Genomic DNA, 2,052 nt, shown 5'->3' on the forward strand with positions numbered 1-2,052 from the left:
AACAAAAACATTCCAATGTCACAAAGAAGGGAACCGTTGACTGAGGTTCCAACACCTAAGAATACTACTGGACTATATGAGGATATCCCTACTACAAGTAAAGCCACTGCCAACAAGGAGGCGACCGTACAATCAAGGACAACCTCAACTGATCAAGCAACTACTCCAAAGAGGGAAATAAAGTCTGCAACACTTGAAGATAAGTCAACAACGAAAATCAGATGACTAACCGAAGGGTTAGGTACCAAGTTGCGTGGGATCCAAGTAGAAGAGACGTCATGGAGAAAGAATCACCAGTCACCTTTTCGCCATTAGTTCCTGTCAAATATGACCCCGCAAAACAACAAGGAAGATCTTCGACTTGAAGAGGTTAGTGCTCACAACGACCCAAACAGACTTTTAAAATTACTACTTGAGTTAACCTGATTATCGCAGGTTTGTCATGAAAGGAGAATATACATATAGAGAAGGAGTTTTATTTACAAATAATTATAAAAAAAAAATTTTAGTTTAAATTCTATATTTCAAAAAAAAAAATTTTGCCTAGTATAAATTCAAAAAAAAAATATTTATTAAAAGGTTTTTAGATTACTCCACTAATATAAGAACTTTGTTTTAATTGCATTAATACCTTAAAAGTTTTTTTTTCTTAATTTACATAAAAGAAAGTATTCCAATAATTCATTCATTATATAGTCTAAATATTAAAATTTTGGCCATCTCAGATGAATTAAATGTTTTATAAGATATATATTGAGGAGATTTCTTGATAGGTTATTTAAATAATAATCATTAAATTGCGTGTTAGTTTTTTTTATTATTTCTCTCATATACAACACTGAGAGCACTGAATTGAAAGAACCCATGCTTAGCTTTCTAATTTAGTTAATAGAGACTTTAACCCACAAAGGGTTCTCACAAACCATTTCTCCCTCAACTAAGTGAACGTTTATCGGACCGGGCCTCCGAGAGTTGGGTAACCGCAGAATGTATGAACGGCTCCTACATCTCCAGACATACGGGCGCAATTGACGGATTACCCTCCGTGGAAGGTCGTGACGAATGTCCGCCTAAAAAATTAAAATATACATGAAATCAATATCTTACCTACTCTACTAAATTGCCTAACACAACATAGGTATTTAATACTATACCCGAAACGGCCCCATTGTGTTGATTCGGTCCATTTCCTCTAGGAATGCACCGGTGTGATGAAAGCTGTCCCTATCCTGCCTATGTTGGAAGAGTTTTACATGGATCATTTCATGTAACAATGTTCCAATTAGCTCCTCTACAGGAAGAATACGATGAATCTCCCAGCTTATGCGAACCTCGCGCTGGGTCAAATCGGTACACCCCGAGGTCAAAGTCATCTGCCGCCCCCACGTGATTGTATATCCCGCATCTGCGAGCTCTCCATCAAAATATATTATATCCAACCGATCGTATAACCCTTTTATATCAGGCCGTCCATCGGTAGTGCGTTTGCGTTCGGAATAGGTCAATCCTGCTTCCAAGGGTAGTTGTTGAGATCGAGTTGCTCTGCCGTTCATTTTCCTTCTTCTTTCCAAAAATTAATGTTTTCTTCCTAAATACAAATAAAATGTTGAGTAAAAAAAAAATTTTTTTTTTTAAAAAAAAATTTTTTTACTTTTCTAAAATAATCTTTGTTAAGTTAACAAGGGATAACAAGGTCGAGAAAAGCAAAATTTTGCTATTAAGGTGTCTAGAAATGCTAATTCCAGAAGGGCCCACTTTAGAGCCAATTTTGGGGCATTTCCATTGGAAAATTGCTATGTTCCACCACATACCAAAAGTGTAGCTATACTAATAGGACATGATTCTAGGTATCACAAATAACAACAATATCAATATTGTTAAAGTTATTAACAATTTTTCCACTCGTGTCACTTTGAAGCCAATTTTGGGGCACTTCCGGTCAAAATTCGTAACGTGTCGGAGTAGACCTAAAGGTTGTAGTTCTGACTCCAGAAAATAATACACCACTTATCAAATAAAAATTGTGTCAATTTTGTGGAAATTAGCAACAAT

General features: G+C 35.8%; 1 protein-coding gene across 1 annotated transcript; it reads right to left on the minus strand.

The window, feature by feature from the left end:
* Positions 1-715: 715 nt before the first annotated feature.
* Positions 716-1,553, minus strand: LOC122505296. Its single transcript, XM_043616806.1, has 2 exons — positions 1,155-1,553; positions 716-1,070 (listed from the first exon to the last, which is right to left on the minus strand). The coding sequence occupies exons 1-2, from the start codon at positions 1,551-1,553 to the stop codon at positions 882-884; spliced, it is 588 nt and encodes a 195-aa protein (XP_043472741.1). The 3' UTR covers positions 716-881.
* Positions 1,554-2,052: the final 499 nt, after the last annotated feature.

The sequence above is a fragment of the Leptopilina heterotoma genome, unplaced genomic scaffold (genome assembly GCF_015476425.1).
Source record: "Leptopilina heterotoma isolate Lh14 unplaced genomic scaffold, ASM1547642v1 Lhet_351, whole genome shotgun sequence".
NCBI classification, from domain to species: Eukaryota; Metazoa; Arthropoda; class Insecta; order Hymenoptera; family Figitidae; genus Leptopilina; species Leptopilina heterotoma.